This window comes from Hevea brasiliensis, chromosome 17 (genome assembly GCF_030052815.1).
Source record: "Hevea brasiliensis isolate MT/VB/25A 57/8 chromosome 17, ASM3005281v1, whole genome shotgun sequence".
Classification (NCBI taxonomy): Eukaryota; Viridiplantae; Streptophyta; class Magnoliopsida; order Malpighiales; family Euphorbiaceae; genus Hevea; species Hevea brasiliensis.
The window spans coordinates 51,024,639-51,047,908 of NC_079509.1; the positions used below are offsets into that span (position 1 = coordinate 51,024,639).

The 23,270-nt window shown below is 31.7% G+C and overlaps 1 protein-coding gene across 3 annotated transcripts; it reads right to left on the reverse strand.

The window, feature by feature from the left end:
- Positions 1-531: 531 nt before the first annotated feature.
- LOC110670477 (protein GET1) lies at positions 532-22,503 on the reverse strand. Of its 3 annotated transcripts, none has more exons than XM_058139451.1 (8): positions 22,254-22,503; positions 18,707-18,846; positions 17,808-17,887; positions 17,467-17,537; positions 16,686-16,756; positions 16,523-16,604; positions 1,440-1,489; positions 532-707 (listed from the first exon to the last, which is right to left on the reverse strand). In XM_058139451.1, the coding sequence occupies exons 2-8, from the start codon at positions 18,821-18,823 to the stop codon at positions 639-641; spliced, it is 540 nt and encodes a 179-aa protein (XP_057995434.1). In that variant the 5' UTR covers positions 18,824-18,846; positions 22,254-22,503; the 3' UTR covers positions 532-638. The 3 variants fall into 3 exon arrangements, with proteins under 3 accessions (XP_057995434.1, XP_057995433.1, XP_057995432.1); XM_058139450.1 differs by having other exon boundaries at positions 18,707-18,888; XM_058139449.1 differs by having other exon boundaries at positions 18,707-18,852; positions 22,254-22,501.
- Positions 22,504-23,270: the final 767 nt, after the last annotated feature.

Here is a 23,270-nt window from a genome sequence, read left to right on the forward strand (position 1 = left end):
TTTTTTAACGGTGCCCTATTTGCTATTTTAGACTTAAATGGACCAATAAGAAAAGTTTCATTTTAATTTGAACATCATTAAATAAGGACTACAAGTTTAAATACTAGATTAAATTTTACGCCTTTAAAATTGGAAAAAAAAATTTTTTGATTAAATATGGACCAAATTGTGATATTAATCAAATCCCAAGAGCTAAATAGTAAATTTTCCTTAATTGAATAAGTAATATATTTATCTTCTCACTTAAATTAACAGCAATATTAGATGGAAGGACCTATGATTTTGACAGAAGAATAATTGATAGACCAAGTCATTCAATTTCCAAAATAAATGGACCAAATAATAAATTTCCCAAAAAATAATAAGAGTGGAGTTCATATAAAAATCACATCTCTCTTTCTTTTCTTTTTTTTTTTTTTTTCCCCCTTGCAGAGAATGTGGCATGAGAGGCTGACTTTCCACTTACTACCACCAAAATTGAATTCACACACTGACCAAATAAACAAACGTTCAAGACATTGCGCAGAAAAAAAAGATGCCAACGTCATAATCCTTCTCTATTTAAATATAAATTGAAGCACAACATTTTTTTTTACTGTTCTTCTGACAAAGATATGAATACATTCACAATTCTTATTCTATTGGAAAACTCGAATGACAAATTTGCTAACCCTGGTAGATAATATCAACCACGGTATAATGCCAACCTGCAGTTGCATCAGAACAATATGAACAAACATTTAAGTCCATCTGATTGCTTGCTTGAAATTCCATTAATTACTAACAACTATTCAGTAAGACTTGAAAAAATGTTGGTTTTAATCATATGCATTCATCTAGGCCATAGAAAGATCAAGTAAACCCCAAAAGAAAATTTTGGGTTTCAAAAAAAAAAAAAGGGAAAACTTCAGTTGAGCTAGATCCTTAAACATAGCATCTCTACAATAATTTTAATATAGTCTAGGCTGGAAATTATGTCAATCTTCTCCACAATTTTATTCTATGATGACTAGTTAACAACAGGGAAACAAGGTACAATCAAAACATTATTCCTTAGGAAACATTAGGGAGTATAGTTTTTAATCAAAATAAACACAAGTGTTGTGTGGCCCTATTTGGAAATTTCCCATGCTGGTATTCTTGTTCCACAGTGAATGTTGTTTGATTTCAATTGCAGGGTATTGTACTAGTATTATTTTGGAGATTAGTTGCTATTATTTTTCTCTTATTACTCCATAGTTATCTTGGGGCATGTGAAATCTTTGCACATATTGTATGTAACGTGAATGAAAGTTAAACAGGCAGTCTAATTTGGGAAAAACGTAGATTTGTTAACTATTAAAAACAGCTTTCTCCAGGATATGGATATACACAAACACCAGAGAGAGGGAGGTTTGGTTTGAGGAGGTGTAAAGCAAGACAGAACTCAAAAACATTACCAATACACTGTCCTTTAAACGACCTCCTGCACCCCAAGATAGCACCTTTCCTGCATAGTCAAATATATCAAGCCTCAACACATTTAAAATATCAGATGATTGAAAACATTGTCTATAATTCCTTTAGGTATTCCTAGGAGTTTATGCCATTATTGTTGACAATTAATAAGAGTTAAAAATTTGTTTCTCGTTATTGTTGACAATTAATAAGAGTTAAAAATTTGTTTCTCGTTATAGGAAATAGTAGGGGTGGCCACGGTCCGGTTTCGAACCGGAACCGAATCAGAACCGGTTCGGTCAAAATCAGAATCGAACCAGAACCGGTTTTGTCAAAACCGGACCAAAACCGGAACCGGCTTCGAATCAGACCAAAACCGTCCTTCTACGGTTTGGTTCAGGTTCATATTTTTTAGAAACTGTGAACCAGCGATTCCGAACCATCGAACCAGATTGAACCGACAGTTCCGAACCGGATCAAACCGGCGATTTAAATACAAAAAAATTCAATAAATACCTAACTTCACTCCTAATTAATTTATATATATATATATATATATATATATATAATTCTCTACACAATTATTTTCTACACTCTCTTTAATTCTTAATACTCTTTCAATTTCTCTCAAATTTTCTAAATAATTATTTTCTACACTTCTTTTAATTCTTAGTACTTTCACAATTCCACTACTTTATTATTTTATATGCTCACAGAAATTTTTAATACTATCTCAATTACTCTATCATTATTTTACATCTTCAATAAAATTTTCCGTACCCTTTATTTTGATTTTTTTTTCTTTTATATTTTTTTAATTAGTAATTATCATATAATTTTTTAAAAAAGGGCAAGTAATACTCAACTCAACTCAACTAAGTTTTTAGCTCAAAAATTTATTAGGGTCGACTATATATATTCTCTTTCTCCACTCTAAACGATTTTAGGTTAAATCCTCCGAAATGTGTAATGCTTTTAGGTCATGTTATACTATTCTCCTCCAAGTCAGTTTAGGTCTACCTATTCTTTTCTTTCTATTCCCTAACCCAATGTACTCTACTTGTCTAACTAGAGCTTTCCTATATCTACGCTTCATATGACCAAACCACCTCAATTCTCTCAATTTGTAACTGAAAATTTTAATTCCTCTAAATTCTAAAGGGATACATAAGCAAAATTAAGTTCATACACATTTTTCTAATTTTTTTTGAAAAAAATTAATTTCATCTCTAATTTTTTAATAAGTTCAAGTTTTTGCTAATTAAATTTTTCTTAAAAATAAGTTGTTTTTATTTATTTTTTCTTATTTTATTTTGATTGAAAGATTTCTAGGAAAAATTAAAATATTTTTATAAATATAACTTAAATTCTAAATCAATAAAATTTTCCTTTAATTTTTCCCTTTAAGTCACTCTTAAACCGCCCCAAAACCACTTCCAAACCGTCCTCCAAACCGTCTTGAACTGTCATTTTTCAAGCCGTTTTAAACCAGGGCTCGAACTGGAACCGGCGGTTCAGGAACCATAACCGGCGGTTCCTGAACCATGGCCACCCCTAGGAAATAGGATTTTAAAAAATACATGCAATGCAAAAAAGCACTAGAAAAATCTAAATTAGATTTAGCCCTAAGAATCATGAAGCCCATTTAAATGACATTACTACACAACACAGCCCAGCCCACATAATACACATACACAAACACAATCACAATTACAAAACAAAATACACACCCACTAACTACACTTATAATAATAATAATAATAATAATAATAATAATAATAATACACAACCAGCCACCTAACATGTTTTATAACCAGAGAACCAATACTTTCTTCTTCTTTTTACTTTAAAGTTTCCTTATGAAATTAAAGATAAAAATCAATTACAAAGATTTTAAGAATAACTTAATTATGTTTTAGACTTCTTTAAGGATATTAGAATTTTGTGTCGACCTCTATTTAAAAAACTTAGAAAAAATCCTAAATCCTTGACTGATGAACATACTAAAATAATTAAGCTCATAGAACAGAAAGTTCATTATCTCTCTTGTTTCTCTATTCACCATCCAAATGCTTTTTTTATTGTTGAAACCGATGCTTTTAATATAGGAGCTAGGGGTATTCTTAAACAATGTTTACCTAATCAAACTAAAGAATCTTTATTTAGATACCTTCTGGAGCATGGCATTACTGAATTAAATTGAAAAGGCGAAGATGAATGAATTGGCCGAGGCAAGAGTATGTGAAGTGTGAGATGAGCATACTTGGGTTTAGACCAACCATTGCTAAAAGATTAGAACTAACCTAGGTAGCTAGCTCTTCACCCTTACAAGTTCTTTGAATTCCTTGTAATCTTTAGATGTAGGACTCTTGACACTCCCCCTCAAGTGGCAACCATTTTAGTTGACACTTGAACCTTGAAATCCTCCCTCTAAAACCTTGAATTTTGATACAACGGCAACACTGAGAACCATGACACTTGAATTGAACCGAGCTAGACCTATGTTGATACCATATTAAAGAATTGGATTGAACGGGCGGTGATGAATGGATGGGCCAAGGCAAGAGTCTTTGAAATATTAAGATGGGCTTACTTGGACTTGAATCAACCATTGCTAAAAGGTTAGAACCAACTATCTAGGTAGCTAGCCCTTCATCCTTATAAGCCCTTTGAATTCCTTGTAATTTTTAAATGTGAGACTCTTGAAACATAGAATTTAAACTCAAAGAAATTATTCAATATTTGAAAAAGAAGTTTTATTGATTATTTTATGTACTACAAAGTTTCAATATGAATTAATCGGAAAAAAAAATTATGAAGAATTGATTGCTCAGCTACAAAATATGTTTGACAAAAAGATGTTAAAAATTTCATTTCAAAACAATTTTTGCAAGATAGCAAGCTTTATTAGGAATTTTTTATTTTTATATTGAATATATTGAAGGCACTTCAAGTTCTTTACCCAATTTTCTTAGTCGTGAATTTTTGCAAGAAATAAGCTTACAAATTTTTAAGAAGAAAACTTAATTGGCACTCTCATTAAGAAAAAAGTATCCCGTAGTGATTATGCACAAAACTTTATTCCCACAACGAATAGATTTAAAATTTTACATTCAAATCCATCATCTCCATTACAGGCTACACATGCTTTCCCTTCTTCTCCTTATCAAATTACTCGTTCACCAGCCTTTTCAATCTCAAAACCATGCTTCTCAAACAAAATTTGAGACCAAGTATTCACAAGCCTTAACCAACTCTCCAAATAAATCTTTTGATTACATCAAATATTTTACTAAATCAATAGCCAAGCATGCTTCAATTCTTGAACCTGAAATCCTCAATGGAAATTTTTGAAAATTCCAATTACAAAGAGATTCTGCTAAAACTATTTCAGCCCAACCAGTATTTCATTTCTGAACATCCTTACAAAACCCGAAAGTTCCGTGAATTAATCCTAGTTTATTCAAAATCCATCAACCTTGAACATACTTTTTGATCCTACTAAACCCAAAAAGATAAATTATTCTAAATGCAAAATTCATGTTTCAACTGTTAGATTGGAATCAGAATCTTTACACAGGGAACACCTTTTATACTTCTTTTTCACATTCCTCTCATAACTATTGTCATTACAAATTAGCCTGGTACAATACATTCTTTATTCGTAATTGGACACATTCGTCATTTTTCTTCTACACAAAATCCTGTCCAACCAATTTTTCAGCCTGGTTCAACAATTGGTAGATTTGTTTTGGTATTGTTCTTGAAATACTTCCTAACAAATTTAAACAATTTTTTAATTTATACTTGGCTTTTGATATCAAGTCCTATATTTCTTATGCAACCCAGTTACAAATAACCTTCAAAGTAAAATAGTGGACAAATTACAAAGAAGAACAATGATGTAAAGAACCTATTAAAAAATTGTTATCACATCATGATGTACATTCTAAACAAACAATTAATCTTGATCATGCAAAATTTCTGAGAAATAAGAGTAAGATCTTTGTATTAATGAAGATGTCCTTACAAATGGATTTACTTAAGAAAATAAAGATGATTGTTATGACATAGAATTATAAAAGTAATCTTAGCTTTACAGCTAACCTTTGGGACATATATTCAATTATTATACAAGTTGCCCAACAACAGATCTTTTTTCATTTAATGTTTATGCATTTAGTTTGTTTTTTGTAATAATGATTGTGATAAGATAGGGGACCTGTAAATGCCTTAAGTTCATAAGCTGAAAATTTTAGAGCTTCTCTTATCTAAGTTTTCTCCTTTCTAAAATCTTTATGTTATCAATAGAAGTTTAAGGTGTTATTCCAATCTTTTTATATTAAAATTTCTTGAAAATTTTAAAGGTATATGCTCTTCTCTTGCCCCTTATAGAGGATTCTATGAATAAAGAACCTTCAAATTTTAATTTTACATCTCTTTTATCATTCTATTTTATTTTACTATTTTCTTTTATATTTTATCTTATCCTCTCCAACAGTAGTAACTATGTTTGGAAGTAGTTTTTGTAATGGTCAGCCAAACTTTGAGCATTGGTAAGCCGTACAACCATTTAGAGTAAGGGCAGGTGGTCCTATAACAAGTTTCATCCGCAAATAGGTTGTGTTTTGTAAAACTCATCAAGCTATTTGAATTAGAGAATTGTGGATTCTTTGTTAAGAAACCTTAGTATGAGAGATCATTCCCCTTATTCCTCCTCCCTTTCTAGTCTAAATGAAAAAGAATTTGATTTACAAGAATCTAATATTGCTCAAATTGAAAATCAATTATGTAATTGATCCATCCCAAAGCAAAATATAAATTTTATTTACAAAATTGTATTTTTTTAATTATTCGATTAAACAAACTGAAATTATTTTTTTAAACCAAACACATGAATCTTTAGTATTGTTTTCACTTATTGCTATTGAAAATCATATATATATATATATATATATATATATATATATATATATATATATAAGTTTTTATATATTGGTATGACACAAGTTGTTAAACCTTTATTTATGAGTTTAGACAATCTTTGTTTTGTGATGCTAGACATCTATATTTTGCAAACTTAATAGAATAATTTGAAGCAAAAATAAAAGAACCAATTTTGTAAATAGAATTTATATTTTATTTTGGGATGGAGCAATTATGTAACTAATTTTCAATTTAAGCAATATTAGATTCTTGTAAATCAAACTCTTTGTCATTAGACTAGAAAGGAAGAATGAGAAGGACCTCTCATACTAAGGTTTTTTAACAAAAGTTAAGAATTACATGCTCAAGAATGCAGATCATCAAACTGGCAAATCTAAAAGCTACTGAGCTTAAAACTGAGCTCTCTATAACCAAGATGACCTAAGCCATTTTGATTTGATTTGCCAACACTTATATGTGTTAGGGATGCATTCAAAGGAAAGGGTTATACAAGGCGTGGACCATATAATAAGGCAGTCAATGGCAATGGAATAAATAAATTACAATATCAATAAAGTTAATGGCAACAAATAAATTACAATATCAGCAAATAAATTACAACATCAAAGGGAATTAGCAATATCTAATTATTAGCAAAAATATAGATCCCAATTGAAATATTATTCTGATTGTAATTATCTTACATTAAGGCCTTGAATGTGGCTTCCATTTTTAAGGAATTCCTATTATGAAATCATGTAATCTCTATATAAATAGACCATCTTTATGAACAAGCAGAATTTCTTTAACATTGTCAAGAGGTTACAAGCTCCCTAGCAATTTAGACCTCAGAACTGTAATGAAGCTCGTTAGAGGGAGCTTGTAACCTTTTGACAATGTTGTTAAAGAAATTATGTTTATTCATAAAGATCGTCTCCTTATATAGAGTTTACACGATTTCATAACAATACACATTCAAGGCCTTAATTTAAGATAATTATAATCAGAATAATATCGGAATTGAAATATATATTTTTGATAATTAGTTATTATTGATTCCCCTTGATGTTGTAATTTATTTGTTGATATTAAAATTTATTTGTTGCCATTTCCATAGCCATTGACTTTGCTAATATTGTAATTTATTTATTGCCATTGACTTCCTTATCTTGTGGTCCACGCCTTATATAACTTTCCCTATGAATACATCCCTAACACATATAAGTGTTGGCAAATCAAACCAAAATGACTTAGGCCATCTTAGTTATAGAGAACTCAATTTCAAGCCTAGTAGCTTTTAACTTTGCCAGTTTGATGATCCACATTCTTTGGCCTGTAATTCTCGACCTTTGTTAAAAAAACCTTCGTATGAGAGGTCCTTCCCTTTCTAGTCTAATGAAGAAGAGTTTGATTTATAAGAATCTAATATTGCTTAAATTGAAAATTAGCTACATCATTGCTCCATCCCAAAATAAAATATAAATTCTATTTACAAAATTGATTTTTTTTATTTTTGTTTCAAATTATTCTATTAATTTTGCCAAATTTAGATGTCTAGCATCACAATATATATATAGTTTTTTTTTTCTTATGATTTTCAATAGTAACAGGTAAAAACAACGCTAAAGATTCATGTGCTTGATTTAAAGAAATAGATTGTTCAGTTTGTTTAATTGAAAAAAAAATGTTAACAATTAGGAAGACCACAAGCTACGTTGGGCTTCAAACTGATCTCTCCATCACCAATGGTTTGCCAAAACTTACATGCCATCCAATTTTCTTATACACTGTCAATATAGGACTTATTCCCATAAATGATATTCCAACAACAAAGAATCCATAATTCCCTAATACAAACAGCTTGCTGAGTTTCACAGAACACATTCCAGTATGAGCTTATTGTAGAATCACTTACCTTCACTCTCAACAAACTATACTCTAAATTCGCTAACCAACACAAACTATTCACAAAAACAGTTATTGTTTAAATAAAGTTTAAAGGGCTCTAGAATCTAATACCATTGGAGAGAATCCAATAAAATATAAAAGCAAATAAGAAAATAACAAAAAATAATAAGAGAGATGTAAAATAAATTTTTAAACGTTTTTTATTCACAGGATTCTCTATAAGAGGCAAGAATACACCTTATATATTTAAAAAAATAAATAAATAAAAAGGATTTGAATAATAGATTAAACTTTTATTCATAACACAGATTTTACAAAGTAGATAAAACTTAAAGAGGAGAAGCTATAAAATTTTTGTATGCCTAAAACACAAACCTCAATCCCTTCAATAGATGAAGGAAAAGTGACCATAAACACAAGGACTTGATGCATTTTTATAAGTCCGTAATCTCATCACAACCATTATTACAAAAGACAAACTAAATACAATAACTTTAAAAGATTACTTATCAACCATCTCCTCTGTCAACATATAAAATAAAATAATTGAATAAACAACTAAAAGCTTAGCTATAAAGGTAGGATTCCCTTTAAAATTCTATGTCATAGCCATCATCTTCATTCTCTAAGTAAGCCCACTTGTACAGGCATATTCATTATCACCATCTCTTGTGACAAATCAAATAAAGCTTTTTGTAAAATATTGTTAAAATCTTCTTTTTGAACAGGCTCTAACTAGTATTAACCGACTTTACTCTTATTTGTCAAAAAGTCTTCATAATCAAAATTAATTGTTTGTCTAAAATGCATATCATGATGTAATAACCATTTTTAAATAGCTTTTTTGCATCCTTATTCTTCTTTGCAATTACTCCATATTATACTGAAAATTTTTGTAATTGATTTGAATAAGGAGTATAGGCCTTGATATCAAAAGCCCAAGAAATAATCCATGGCATCCCAAATGTAGCAGCATAAGAAAGTAAAGGATCTTATTTAAGATTTTTCATTTGAGATTGACATACATAAATCAAAACCTTGTTTAAATTTATTAGGAAGATGGTTTCAAATCACGATCGCAAGTAACGCAAATGGCCGTAACGTAATGATAATGGCCTGGCGCTATGCAAATTTTTTTGAAAATTTTGTAAAATTCATAAAATAACTATATATTGGTAGATACAAGTAAAACTAAGATACACAACTATAAATAAGCACAAATACATCCAATAAAGACCTTAAATTTATCATGTTTAGACATCATTAGCATTAAACAATTTATGGCTAAAATAGAAATATTTAATGATGATATTAGTTTAACAAACAATAAGGGAAAGAATTTGTAGAAGGAGAAATTTGGGTGAAATTTTGAGAGAATACGAAAGATATAGCAGCTGTGAAAGAGAGAATAGCAAACAAAGAAAAGAGAAGCAAAATAATACTATTTCCATGTGATTGCATCAGACTGCTACCATTGCATAACAGTAAATAATGGCTGTTACATAACGGTTATAACGGCTTTACACCAGCAACTCCATATTTGCCTATAAATAATAGTGTATCGCGTAACGGGCTCTTCCAAAACCTATAAATAATGGCCGTTATGTTAACGGCTGTTATTTGAAACCATGATTAGAAAGTATTTCAAAAACATTCCCAAAATAAATCCACCAGTGGATGAACCAAGATGGAAAATTGGTTGGATAGGATTTTGTAAAGAAGAAAACCACGAACGTGCCCAATTACAAATAAAGATGGTATTGTACCAGGCAAATTTGTAATTAAAATAGTTATAAGAGTGAGGTGAAAAAGGAATAGAAAATGTTTTCCATGTGTACAAATTCTAATTTTAATCTGACAGTTGAAATTAGAATCTGACACAGATTCTGATTCCAAAAAGATCAAAAGTATGTTCAAGTTCATTGGATTTTAAACCAACTAACATTAGTTTATAAAACTTTTGAGTTTTGTAAGGGCGTTTAGAAATAAAATACTGATTGAACTGGAAAAGTTCTTGTATAACCTTTTGGTAATTCAGATTTCTTCCATTGAAGATTTGAAACATGCTTAGCTGCCAATTTAGTAAAATATTTGGTGTAATAAAAAAATTTATTTGGATAGTTACTTAATGCTTGTAAATAATTTGTGCCAAATTTAGTTTGAGAGAGATGGTTTTGAGGATGAAAAGGTTGGGAAACAAGTAATTTGAAACATTTGAATGTAAAATTTGAAATCTATTCTCGGTAGGAATAGAGCTTTATGCATAATCACTACTGGATACTTTTTTCTTAATGGAAGTGCCTATTAAGTTTTTTATCTTGAAAATTTATAAGCTTTTTTCTTTGCAAAAGTTTAGGAGCAAGAAAAATGGGTAAAGAATTTGAGGAGCCTTTAATATATTCAATATTACAATCAAAATTCCTAATAAAGCTTGTGATATTGCAAAAATTTGTTTTGAAACCAAATTTTTACCATCTTTTTGTAAAACATATTTTGCAGCTAAGCAATCAATTCTTAATAAAAAAAAAAATAAATTAAATCATCTTAATATTTTGCAATACATAAAATAATAAATAAAACTTCTTCTTTAATTGTTGAATAATTTCTTTAAGTTTGACTCCATAATTTAGAATGGTATTTAACTAAAGACTTTTTGGTTTAATCAAGTAAACACTGCCTAAAAATACCCCCAAATCCTATATCAATCCATCAAAAGGATCATTTTCAACAATAAACATAAAAATATAATAAAATCTCAATGACAAATAATCAAGAGAAATAATGAACTTTTTGTGTTATTAGCTTAACTATTTTAGTATGTTCGTTAGTCCAAGATTAAGGATTCTAAGCATTTAAATAAAGGTTAACACAAAATTCTAATATACAACTCAACTCAACTCAACTCAACTCAACTAAGCCTTTATCCCAAAAATTTGGGATCGGCTATATGGATTCGCTTTCTCCACTCTAAACGATTTTGGGTTAAATCCTCAGAAATTTGTAATGCTTCTAGGTCATGTTATACTACTCTCCTCCAAGTCAATTTAGGTCTACCCTTTTTTTTTCTTTCTATCCTCTAACCTAATGTGCTCTACTTGTCTAACTGGAGCATCCGTATGTCTACGCTTCACATGACCACACCACCTCAATCTCCCTTCTCTCAACTTATCTTCAATTGGCACCACTCCTACCTTTTCTCTAATACTATCGTTACGGACTTTATCTAGTCTAGTATGGCCACTCATCCACCTTAACATTCTCATCTCTGCAACTCTTATCTTAGACGCATACGACTCTTTCAGTGCCCAACACTCACTACCATATAACATAGCCGGTTGTATAACTGTATGGTAAAATTTTCCTTTCAACTTTTTGGGAATCTTACGATCACATAAAACTCCCGTGGCACGTCTCCACTCCAACCATCTGGCTTTAATCCTATGACTAACATCCTTCTCACATCCCCCATCTACTTGAAGGACTGAGCCTAGATATTTAAAGTGATTACTTTGGGACAGTACCACTCCATTGAAACTAACTCCTTCCCTATCACCAGTTTGGCCTTCACTGAACTCGCAATGCATGTATTCTGTCTTCGTTACACTTAACTTAAAACCCTTTGACTCTAGAGCACTTCTCCAAAACTCTAGCTTTCTATTGACTCCTTTTCGTGTCTCATCTATCAGAACAATATCATCCGCAAACATCATGCACCAAGAAATACTCTCTTGTATATGTGTCGTCAATTCATCTAAAACTAATGTAAAAAGGTAAGGGCTTATAGCTGATCCTTGGTGTAATCCAATTGAGATCGGAAAATCTCTTGTATCCCCTCCCACCGTGCGCACAATAGTAGTTGCTCCTTTATACATATCTTTCAACACTTGTATGTACCTAATAGATACCCTCTTTTGTTTTAACACATTCCATAAGACATCTCTTGGAACACTATCATAAGCCTTCTCCAAATCAATAAAAACCATGTGTAGATCTTTTTTCACATCTCTATATTTCTCCATCAAGCTTCTAATGAGAAAAATCGCTTCCATAATTGAACGACCGGGCATGAAACCAAATTGATTGAGAGAGATAGAAGTATCATGACGTAGTCGATGCTCCACAACTCTCTCCCACAACTTCATAGTATGGCTCATGAGTTTAATTCCCCTATAGTTTGAGCAACTCTGTATGTCTCCCTTATTTTTAAAAATAGGTACTAAGATACTCCTCCTCCATTCATCAGACATTTTCTTTGAGTTTAGAATCTTATTAAATAATTTAGTTAACCATACCACTCCCATATCTCCCAAACACTTCCACACTTCAATTGGTATTTCATCAAGTCGACAGGCTTTACCCACTTTCATTCTCTTAAGTGCTTCCTTTACTTCTAAAGATCTAATCCTTCTAGTATAATTCACATTCTTTTCTATTGTTCTATAATCTATATTCACGCTATTACCATTTTGACTATTATTAAAGAGATCATTAAAATAATTTCTCCATCTTTCTTTAATGTTTTCATCTTTCACCAACACTTTTCCTTCTTTATCCTTAATGCACCTGACTTGATTGAGATCTTGACATTTCCTTTCTCTCCTCCTTGCTAATCTATAAATATCTTTCTCCCCTTCTTTAGTTCCAAGTTTCTCATATAACTTTTCAAAGGCGCTTGCTTGACTAATTTTGCCTCTTTCTTTGCTATCTTGTACTGTTCATATGCCTCATTATTATCACATTTAGGTAATTTCTTATACCATTCCCTTTTTCTCTTCACTGCCTTTTGTACTTCCTCATTCCACTACCATCTCTCTTTTGAGGGTGGTCCATGTCCTTTAGACTCTCCAAGTACTTTTCTAGCTACTTCTCTAATATTTGATGTCATCTATATCCACATATCATTGGCCTCCATATCCAGCTTCCATACTTCAGACTCGAGAAGCTCATTTTTGAACTTCACTTGCTTTACTCCTTTGAACTCCCACCACTTTGTTCGAGCTACACTATTTCTTCTGACCTTACTTGAATTGTTCCTAAACTTGACATCCAAGACCACCAACCGATGTTGACTTGTTAAAACCTCTCCTGGAATGACCTTGCAATCCTTGCATAGAGCTCTATTTGTCTTCCTGATTAAGAGGAAGTCGATTTGGCTTCTATGTTACCCACTTTTGAAAGTCACTAAATGTGACTCTTTTTATAAAGTAGGTATTTGCTAGTATTAGGTCGTATGCCATAGCAAAATCCAGAATGTTTTTTCCCTCCTCATTTCGACTTCCAAAACCAAAACCTCCATGAACATTCTCATAACCTTGTCTATCACTTCCTACATGTCCATTCAAATCTCCACCAATAAAAACATTCTCTTCATTCTGTATGCTTTGCATTAAATCATCCATATCTTCCAAAAACCTTTGTTTACTCTCACTGTCTAATCCTATTTGTGGGGCATAAGCACTAACTATATTTATTGTTTCTCCTTCTAGTACTAGCTTTACTAGTATAATTCTATCTCCTACTCTTTTCACAGCTATTATTGCGTCTTTCAATATCTTGTCTATGATTATGCCCACTCCGTTCTTATTTCTCTCCTTTCCGGTAAACCACAGTTTATACCCTGAAATACCCACTTCCTTACTTTTCTCTCCAACCCATTTAGTCTCCTGAATGCAAGCAAGATTCACCCTTCTCCTTTCCAAGGTATCCACAAGCTCCATTAATTTTCCTGTAAGTGATCCAACATTCCAAGTACCAACTTTGATCCTCCTCCTAACCTGCTGCTTCCTAATTGGTCTCTTTCTATGATATCTTCTATTGTTTTGTATATCTATCTTGTGTTCTGTTCCACTATCTGTTCTACTATCTGTCCTATGAACTAACTTCTTTACCCACATCCATCCATAATGTGGGAACCCTTGCTCACTTAACATCACACCCGGGCGCCGGCATGGCACGTGCTTTCGGTGAACGCCCTACACCCTTGCATATTTCTCACTACACCCAGGCTCCGATGTAGCGCGTCGTTAGTAAAGGACGCCCCAACGTTTATATCATTTGAATCCATATCATAAGGTGTGACGAAATTTTTACGCTGGTTGTCACCTACCGCAACCCTCCTCCTTTATCTTTAATTTCATAAGGAAACTTTGAAGCAAAATCTAAATCTCTTAAAATTTGTAAAATATTATTTTTCAAAAATTTCATGTTCAAGAAATCTAATTTTTGTTTGAAAATTTTCATTTTTAATGCAGGCACAACTAAAACATTTTGTTTAATAATGTTATAAAATTTTTGCAAATGAGAATATTGTTATAGCGAATTTGAAAATATTAATACATCATCATTGTAAACAATAGCAAATGATTGATGTTCAAATAATATATCATTCATTACCCTTTGAAATTCAGAAGGAGCATTTTTACTAACAGGCATTACATTCTTCTTCTTCTTTTTTGTCTTCTTCAATGTAAACAATAGCAACGATTGATGTACAAATAATATACCATTTATTACCCTCTGAAATTTAGAAGGAGCATTCCATTCTTCTTCTTCTTCTTCTTCTTCTTTTCCCAATGGCCTGGCTCCTGACTATGAGTAGAGACTAAAAAAAATAAAAGAGTTTTGTGCCTCACCCACTTGGGCTTGCCTCACAAAGGTCACCTACCTAGAGAGCTTCAAGGCACTATGTTGTGAGCCTAGGTTGCCTCATGCCTCAGGCCCACCTTTAATAACTATGCCTAACCCATAAAATTCATTTGATATCTTGATATTTATAATGTAAGAAATAATATAAGTCACTATCACCACCATATCTATCCAGTGACATGTATAAACTAAATGTGCCTTGTAGTCATCAACCACATTTTACAATCTATTAATGTCAATCCACACATAAAGTCTCCATAAAAACACAATTCAAAACTCTTAAATAACCTAAAATAGTCGTTTCTTCCATAATGGAGGTCAAAATAAGAATTAGCACATCAAAATTAGTAGGGAGATTCTTGACAAATTTTTTGCTAACATAGGAATTGCTAATGTGGCACTGACATGCAATGATGTGGTGATGACGTTAGCTTGATGTGGCAGTGACTTTGGCATGAACAAGTGTGGGATCAAGTGAAATGTAGCTCATAGTGATAGCGCAAGCTCAACTTGCAAAATTGGATGGTTCTTGACCCAAATAGATGATAAAAAGCATGACAGTTCGACAATAGGCACACGTCAGTCGGCAAACGATAAGGAGCAGGTGAGCTTCAAACACCGAATTTCATTGGTTTTCAATCGGGTCACAACTCAAGTCAAAATCTAACGTGATCAAATCTCAAAGCAAGGACGTCTAACAAGAGTTCCATCAATGGAAAAACACTTTTTGGCAGGTATCGAAACATAGGGAAGTGCCAGATGTCAAAATTGTCCAAATCCAATTGCGACGGTTGAGATCCAAAACTTGGCTTTCCACCTTAAGTGACCAAACTGGTACCGATGAGGTTGCCTATAGACAGGCAGCAGTTTGGTGGTAGTGGCACGGTTGTTTGGCGACGGGAGAGGTGGTGGGTGTTAAGGATAATAGTGAGGTCTATGTTTGTTGTGGTGAGTTTCTCACAAGATAAGAAAAGGCAGTGAGAAAAAATCATTCACATATTGGATTTTCAACATCTAATACCAAATTCATATGGAACAAGCTCCAATTGATGTAGAGCCACTAGAGTTATGAGAAACTAGAGGATTCCTCCAAGGGTAGAGAAACATATTATCTAGAGAAATAAATTCTCAAATCTTATTAATTGTCAACAATAATATCATCATAAATTCCTAGAATACCTAGATTACATAAGTATTTATAGACTAATATTAATCCTACAACTAGTAGGATTAGTTTACCCAAAATAAAAAAGAAAATGCAAATCAAACTCTAATTAGGAATATAAAATCAATAAAACTTCCTAAATAAAATAAAATTCTACTTCCTAATAAATAACAAATTACTAAATAATATACACTTCCAAATTAATAAAAACCTAAAGTTCCTAATTTCACGATAAAAAATTAAACTAAAATAATTCAGAAATATCATCTTCCTATAATGTGTCAATTATACTTCTTAATGTCCTTCCTCCTATCTCCCTATAGTTTTATTAATTAAATTAAGAAGAAAGAAAAAACTCAGAACTGATGATTCAGAAAAATACAAAGAGGAAAAGTGATAAAACTCGACAAGATGTAGAGACTAGTGAATGTAATGGATTACCAAAGGGCTGCACCAATTGTTGAGATATTGCAGCAACAGGAGTCCTCCAAAACCAGCAAATCAACATAAAGTATGTTGCAATCTGCATGCCAAATTAATTTGTTCAGGCCTCATTGAAGGAAACAAATAAGCTTGTAGACAACTCTAATGCACTCAAAGCAACCTTTAAGATAAATATTATTTTGAGGTATAAATCATAAGACAGCTTGATCTCCTTGTTGTGCATTTCTTCACCTGGATGGCAAATATGAATGTTAGAAGGTTCTATTCATATATGGGATGATACAAAGCTTAAAACTACAAGGTTTAAACAACTACAAAAGCTTTATCAAGACAACAAATTAGGAAAACAATGTCAAACAAACAAATCTCTCGGTCTCTCTCTCTAATGCTTCTCTTCAATGGGTAAATGAAATAAACAAATTAGAACTAAAAAAATTGAGTGAAGCTAACACATATAACAGCAAAGAAAAAAAAAAAAAAGAAATCTTTGAGAGATGACCCAGGATTTTGAATTTTTCAAATTTGAGAACGCAGGGTACCATATCTCAATCTTCATTTAATCCCAAACATAGAGGAAGATTTATGATGTAGCTCCAAACTAACTAGGGGAAGAAGAAGAAGAAGTGCCACAACTCTTAGCAGGAGCAGTTTAGGGACAAAGTAAAGAGAGAGACAAGAGCTTTAAAACATCCATAGTCTGGCAGGGTTATCTGTATGCAAATACAAAGTATACCAATAGTCGACTAATACACTTGCTAGCATAGAGAGAGAAAAACCATGAACCATAATTTTTTTGTAAATGCGTCATTAATTGTTCCATAGATTTATGCAACATGTACAAGTAGATGGCTTGAGAAATTATGGTTGTATAAACTTATGCAATAATTATGTCAGCATTTATGTAAAGGAAAATTAATCACTGCAACTGCAAATAGCCTTACGATTTGCAAGTTCCTTCTCCTTTGCAGCAGCTAACCTCCTAAGTTTTGCAGCTTGAGCAAATGTTGATGGCCTGTAACCAACATAAAAGTCAACCATACAGATTATAAACACATTTTCCTACAAAGTAATGTCTCATTTCAACAAATAGAAATAGTCAACTCCACATGCTTGTGGAACTTAACATACTTTCTTTGTACTTTATTACAGGCTCTGAAACATCTTGGAGCTTAACATGATAATCTATGTGTGAAATCCGAAGTATTTGGCATTCAATGCAGACAGAAGCAAAAATTGCCTAGCATTAAAAGAAAAAAGAAATGTTCATAACAGAAGCACTCACTGTGAAAAGGAGCTCGCCTCTTTCAAGAGCTGCTTTATTTCTGCACGTAACTGAACTTCTGTAGCATTCTCAGATGCACTCTGAAAAGAAAGCACAGTATCCTTAGAAAAAGAATCTTAAAATAGAAAAAACTTTCTCAGGGAAATAAAGTGCCTAAAGGTTAAAGTTAATCCAGAATTTTCTTCAAGGAGTGGCAACATGAAATATGTTATCAGGGAAATTACCAATCCAGTTATCAACTAATCATAAGAGTCCAATTAGTTGAGTAATTAAATTTTGGTTAGTTTAATTCTGTCCTAATGATAGTCGAAGCATGTGACTAGTAAAGATTCAGATTAACATTATGGTAGAGATATTGAGATATCCCCTGTATCAGATCATGATTAAGCAATATAAAATTCAGTTTCCTCTCTGAACTCTCTCTCTCTCTCTCTCTCTCTCTCTCTCTCTCCACTAATACCACTAGAAACAAGAATCAATTGTACCAAAATACATAATCAATGGTGTCACTAGATACAAGAATCAATTGTACCAAAATACATAACCAATAGTGTCCTATATATAAGTCCCTGTTTCCCTGCAAATCAAGCAATGAAATTGAGATAGAAGGATGCAATTCTTTTTCACAAAAACCTAAGATCAAGAAGAAAATGGTACACAATAATTCATAACTCCACTCGAGAACAAAATGTATCCTTTAAAGTTTAAAGTAAAGATAAATAGCTAGATCCTTCTTGTTGTGAATGTAGCATATAAACCCAGCAAGTTAAGCATAAATCAAGTAGCAAAATCTCACTTGAATGCACAAAATCCAAGCAAAAACAACCCCAAAACTTGAAAATCGAAGAATGCATAGAATGATAGCTGAATATTGGTAAGTGTAATAAATTGAAAAGTACCTTCTTTAAGTGCTCAAGCCATCTGGAGACAAACTGGAAAAACACAACGATGAGAAAGATGACAGGAGCTGCAAGAGAGCTTCCCTGCTCTCCTCCTACGGTTTCTTCCTCTCCCATAGTTAATATCTTTATTGTACCGTCTACAGCTAATGCAAATATTGACAAATTTAATGAAATGGACTCTACATAAAAAAAAAAAGGCGTAAAGTAAAGAAAAGTGAGATTTTAATCTATTGGTAAAGGAAATAATTGTTGCTAAATATGATTTTTTTTTCAAACTACACATTTGAATTATTTGTGTGGATTTTTTCGTAAAATAAAAAATGAATGATACGTGATGCAAAAGCTGGCCCATGAAATGATGTCTTAAGAACTAAGTTGTGATGCCTAAGGAATTCCAACTGTAATGTCTCAAAACCTCCCATCTTTTCTTACAAGTTCTAGCCATTTTAATTGAAATTCAGATCTCAGCATGATGTCCTTAGGATTGTGCAATAACTAATATTCTTAAAACAATTTTAAACCCATGTAGTTGTCATCTATTGGATTTCATAATGAACCCTAAACCTTGTTCTAGTGAAATGAGTTGACATATCGTCGGACCTCAAGTGAAATGCCTAGAATTTTCCTATCTTTTGTTTCAAAATTTCAAGCAGCTTTAAAGATTATAGCAACTTTTCTCACATGATGCAATAGAAGCTCCAAATTTACAAACATAGAAACTAATATCTCAAAAAGTTTCAAAAAATCGCTTCACACACCCCAATCAGAACATAATTACTCTTTCACATGTCCATCCAGTTTTCCATACTTCAACGCTACGCTGATACATTTCCAATCCCTATCATGTGATACAGCCACAAGAAATAAATTTACCCACCCCAATCAGAACATAATTACTCTTTCGCATGTCCATCCAATTTTCCATACTTCGATGATATGCAGATATATTTCCAATCCCTATCATGTGATTTCCAATCCCTATCATGTGATACAGCCACAAGAAGTGGAGATTTGTAAAGAGTTGACATGCAAAGAATAGCTGATAGCCATAGTGGATATGCAAGTATGGAAACTTTGAACAAAGTAGTCCCTATGGTAAAGGTTTCGTGGCATAGGTTTCCTGATAATCCAAGAATCTTCTATAGCTTGTTCTTAGTATGAGTATCAAACTAAATTGATAGTGTTTGAGCATATCCACATACCATAGGTATAAGGGTAAATTACGAAATGACTGATATCCAAACTCATATTTATATTGCAATTTGTAGCTCGCTACAAAAACCATCAATGTATTTATCGCCAAGGTAGATCTTACAGTTCAGTTCATTAAGGGAACAGAGAATGATAGATTACATTACTGTAGAAGAAACATTTATGACATTAATGAACCTATCCAGGCAAAAATGCATAGGGCAATATGAATGAGTTGATGAAAGGCACCTTGTAGATTGACTTATTTAGTTTGCGTATTATAGAGCTACTGCGGGTCCACAAGGCCCAAAGCCCTTCAAAGAATATTCTAGAAGAGCCAAGAAAGGCAATAACAGAATGGAATTTGTTACAATAGGCAGAGACACGTGATTAGGCCAGCTGGTTAGTAGGAGTGGGGAGAAGAGATAAATAATGAGGATAGAATGTAAGTAGGGTAATGAGAAAAATATATTGGTTCTCTTGTAGAGGCGCAGGTCTTCCTGCAGGATTCTCATTCTGGGGGCTTCCATAGCCTGACTACGTATTTTTTTTTCTGATGTAATTGTGAATGGAGGGAGAGAGTTATTCATTAAAATAAACTGATAAAACCAAACCCAACCTACACATCCCTTGACACCTCATATTCCTATAGTTATTCATTAAGAAAAAAGGAGGTATAATATTTAACAGCCCTCCTAAAAGAAACTACAGATAAACCCCATACGCAAAGCAAGACAATAGCACATAATCTCCAGTGGAAATAAAATGTCAACTAGCGAATGCAATGAGAAAGCATCAGCAAATAGTGTATCATGTATATACATATGCATGACTACTCATGCAGACTTAATTTTTTTTTATCCATCAGACACAGAAGATGCACTCTATCAAATACGATACAACCAATCACAATCCAATAACAATTGGGACAAGCCATAATGAGATTTATATCAAGTACAACAGAGACATTTTCCAAAAACATACATTGTAATTTGTTGAATATTATTGGTGGGAAAGTTTGTTAAGTTATCAGCAGACTATTTTTTACTTTGCTTGTACAGTATTTCAGTATGTGCTTTTGTTAGCTTACAGTAGAAAACTCTAGCTGCTTTTTATATAAAACACTTTTACTGTGTACCAGCTTTATCGATGAATGAAAATTCATTCTCTCATTTTTCCAAATCTGCAACTGCTTTTGATCCAAAATTGTACATAATTCCATAATAATCACTATACATATTAAATGATAACACAACAATGCACAGGAACAGAGTACTCCAACACTAAACAAAATTGTAATTGACAAGGAACCATAGTACTAAATTTGCAAAAATAAACTAGAAACTAGAAAGCAGTGTCAATCACCCTAATATAACTTATCATAAGAGTATACGCTTTGCATTGCACCTACAATACAATAAAACATACTGCTATTTCATTCATTCACACAAGTAAAGCACATCAGAGAGTGGTTTCAAAAGGAGTGGTTTCAAAAGGTCTTCTTCACAACTATAATTGTGAACCTTAGATACTTGGAACAATTTGCAGTCCTCAAAAACAGTTTAATATTGATTTGTATAAAAACACAAGCTTGTCAAACTGTCTTGCAAAACAAGTTTCATAAGAAGTTAAGAATACAAATATGTATCTGATACCCATTTTAGAGAACAGCAAAATTATATTCTCCGAGTTTGCCAATTGCTATCAGGGATTTCACAGAAAAATAAATAAATTCTCCCATAAGTCACAAATTTTGATTGACTTTTGAGCATTCCTGTGCAGAATATATGTGGGAAGTGGGAAAAATAATGATTGGAGAAATTTCACTTTTTCTTTATTCAATTTCATTGACCCTACCCAGACCAGCCCCAAACCGTTTCTTTTACACTCTTTGGCTGCAAATTTAATCAAACAATACTATAACCAGGTGTAATACCCGAACCTGAATCAACACCAGACCAAACCTGCTTGCATTTTCAAAACTCAAAAAAAAATCAAATAAATCTATTATAATTACAAAACAAGACAACAATTCCATGAAATAAATCATACAATACATCAATTGTAGAAATAATTACAGTCTAAATCAAAAGTCTCATAAGTTCAAAAAGAAAACAAACACAACAAAGAAAAATTAAATAAAAGCAGGATAAAAACTGGGAAAGTTTAAAAAATGGACATATATGCAGCAGTAGGGAGAACCACCAAATCATCTTCTCTTCACACCAGAATCTCCAAAGTTAACCCGTAAAAAATACACAAATCCCAACCAGAAACAACCAAAATTGCCCAATTTCACCAATTTCAGTGGATAATTACTACTTAAAAAAGGAGGAAAAAATAATCAACGAACCTGAGGTCGTGAAGGACAGCAGCAGCAACACAAAGAATCCGAGAGAAAAGCTTCGGGGAGGACAGCAGCAGCACAAAGACTCAAAGTCGCGCCACGACAGCAATTAACGTTAACAGCAAGAGAGAACAATATCCAGAAGGCAGGCACTCAGCAAAGGGATCGATCTCAAGCCTAAAATGGTGACTGGAGGAGAGATCGTAAGAAAGGGAGGAGAGGACTGATGAGTGTTTTAGGCGTTTAGGCCAGCCTGTTTAATATATTTATGTTGCCTAAAAAATATGGGCAAATTATTATACACTCCTTTTATTTTTATTTTTTATGAAATTAATTATTTAATTTTTGTATTATGTGACATATATTATTTTATATTTTTTTATTAAATTAATTTTTTAACTACTTAATATAAGATAAAATATTATTTAATTTTTTTATTTTAAAAAAATATATTAATTAGTTTATATAATTTAATTTTATTAACTATTTAATATTATAATTATTTTTATATCTAAACTACTAAAACTCTTTCTATTTATTTCTCTTTTATTGTTACTTATTTATTTATTCGTGTTTCTCTCGTATGTACTCATACACTTTTTCTCTTTATTTTCTTTTTATTTTTATCTGTTAATAAAAATAGTACATAAAAAAAATTAATTAATTTTTTTAAATTTTTAAATAATTAAGAAAAATTATTTTTTAGTAAAGAAAACACTTAAATACTGTTCAAGAAATTTGAAATTTAGAAAAAAAAATATAAATTTAAATTTAGTTCTCACGTAGTAAATTTTTTTTATGCAAGTATGTATTTTTCAAAATATTATATTTTTAAAATAATTACTCAATTAATTAATTTCATTAAAGTAAAAGGATTAAATAGTAATTTTTTTTTCAAAATATAGGATCAACTAATTAATTTCCTTAAAATAAAGAGACTAAATAGTAATTTAAATAGAATGAAATTTGATAAATGAATTAAATAATTTAACGAAAGTAAAATATATAGACTAAATAGTATAT

Coding starts and splice junctions, on each gene's coding strand:
- LOC110670477 (XM_058139451.1), bottom strand. CDS start 18,823: ATGGGAGAGGAAGAAACCGTAGGAGGAGAGCAGGGAAGCTCTCTTGCA. Junction 17,888..18,706: donor GGCTTGAGCACTTAAAGAAG/GTACTTTTCAAT, acceptor CTTTCTTTTCAG/AGTGCATCTGAGAATGCTAC. Junction 708..1,439: donor GTTTAAAGGACAGTGTATTG/GTAATGTTTTTG, acceptor ATGCAACTGCAG/GTTGGCATTATACCGTGGTT.